This window comes from Nematolebias whitei, chromosome 15, assembly GCF_014905685.2.
Source record: "Nematolebias whitei isolate Nwh7 chromosome 15, NemWhi1, whole genome shotgun sequence".
In the NCBI taxonomy this organism is placed as follows: domain Eukaryota; kingdom Metazoa; phylum Chordata; class Actinopteri; order Cyprinodontiformes; family Rivulidae; genus Nematolebias; species Nematolebias whitei.
Window position 1 is genome coordinate 37,352,185 of NC_056512.1, and position 1,330 is coordinate 37,353,514.

Below are 1,330 nucleotides of genomic sequence, written 5' to 3' on the forward strand. Positions count from 1 at the left end.
AACCAAACTACAGCTTCCTGACAGAATAAAAGAACAAGAACCAAACTACAGCTTCCTGACCAACGTAGAAGTTGTTATGTTCATCTGAATATGTAATCTGAAATAATACGTTTTTATTGAGTCAAACACAAAATCTCGAATCAGAAAGGCAGGACAACATGTTTGTATTCAACACTTGAACAGTTTCCTCCCTTTGGATCATTTCAGCAGATTATTTGTGTTCTGCTCTTCATCAAAATATGTTTTTCTTTAGTATAAAAGTCATATTTAAGCTTGAACTTGTCCTGTTTGTTTAGTTATGTTTTTAATCCCTCACTTCTGGTTCCTGCTCTTGTCAGCAGCTGATTACTTCTGTCATTTGATCGTAGTGTGTCCTGAGTGAGTCTCCTCAGCTCACCTGGACCCATCCTCTTGTCTCTGTTTCTGAAGGTGGACCAGCTGGGAGCAGAACTTACAGCAGAGAGGTCTTCCTCTCAGACCAAAGATGGATCCAGGCAGCAACTGGAGAGACAGAACCGCGAGCTGAAGGTCAAGTTGCAGGAGCTAGAGAATCAGGGCCGCTCCAAGCTGAAGGCTTCCATCTCTGCTTTGGAGGCCAAGCTGAGGGAGGCTGAGGAGCAGCTGGAAGTGGAGAGCAGGTAAACAGGAGGTTCAGGAGTCACGGTTTTCAAATGATTGACATAAGACTGAACTGTGTCTGTCTCAGAGAGCGTCAGGCCAACACCAAGAACCTGCGGCAGAAGGAGAAGAAGCTGAAGGATCTGAGCGCCCAGATGGAGGATGAGAGGAAGCAGGCACAGCAATTCAAAGACCAGGTGGGTCTGAGGAGGAGGAGGAGAAGGAGGAGGCACAGACTGAATCTAACTCTGGCCTCCTGCTTCTGTTTAGGCAGAAAAGGGCAATGTACGGCTGAAGCAGCTGAAGCATCAGCTGGAGGAGGCAGAGGAGGAGGCGCAGCGCATGGCGGCCGCCCGCAGGAAGCTGCAGAGAGAGCTGGAGGAGGCCACGGAGGCCAACGATGCCCTCAGCAGGGAGGTGTCCACGCTCCGCAGCAAACTCAGGTAACCAGGGTTCAGTAGGTCCTATCGGACCTTTGACCTTTAACCAAACAGACCCAGGTTAAAGAATGCTGCTTCCTGTGAAGTACGTTTCCAAACATCTTCAGGTTCTCCTTCTACTCCTCTCCACACTTCCTGTCCACTTTAACAGACGACAGGAAGTCTTGATCGTTGGAGGCAAAACAGGACTGGGTCAGTTCTGGATCAGGAGTTCTGGATCAGGATTTCTGGATCAGGAGTTCTGGATCAGGAGTTCTGGATCAAGGGTTCTG

The 1,330-nt window shown here is 48.7% G+C and overlaps 1 protein-coding gene across 11 annotated transcripts in view; it reads left to right on the top strand.

The window, feature by feature from the left end:
• The window catches only part of LOC119421059 (myosin-11-like), a 50,093-nt gene extending 49,028 nt beyond the window's left edge, over positions 1-1,065 (top strand). For 6 of the 11 annotated variants that reach the window (XM_037688451.1, XM_037688453.1, XM_037688456.1 and 3 more), the window contains 3 exons: positions 430-638; positions 707-815; positions 889-1,065. In XM_037688451.1, coding sequence (XP_037544379.1) covers positions 430-638; positions 707-815; positions 889-1,065 — 495 coding nt within the window. Of the gene's footprint in view, positions 1-429; positions 639-706; positions 820-888 lie in introns of all 11 variants that reach the window. The other 5 variants (XM_037688454.1, XM_037688452.1, XM_037688457.1 and 2 more) reach the window with 1 other exon arrangement.
• Positions 1,066-1,330: the final 265 nt, after the last annotated feature.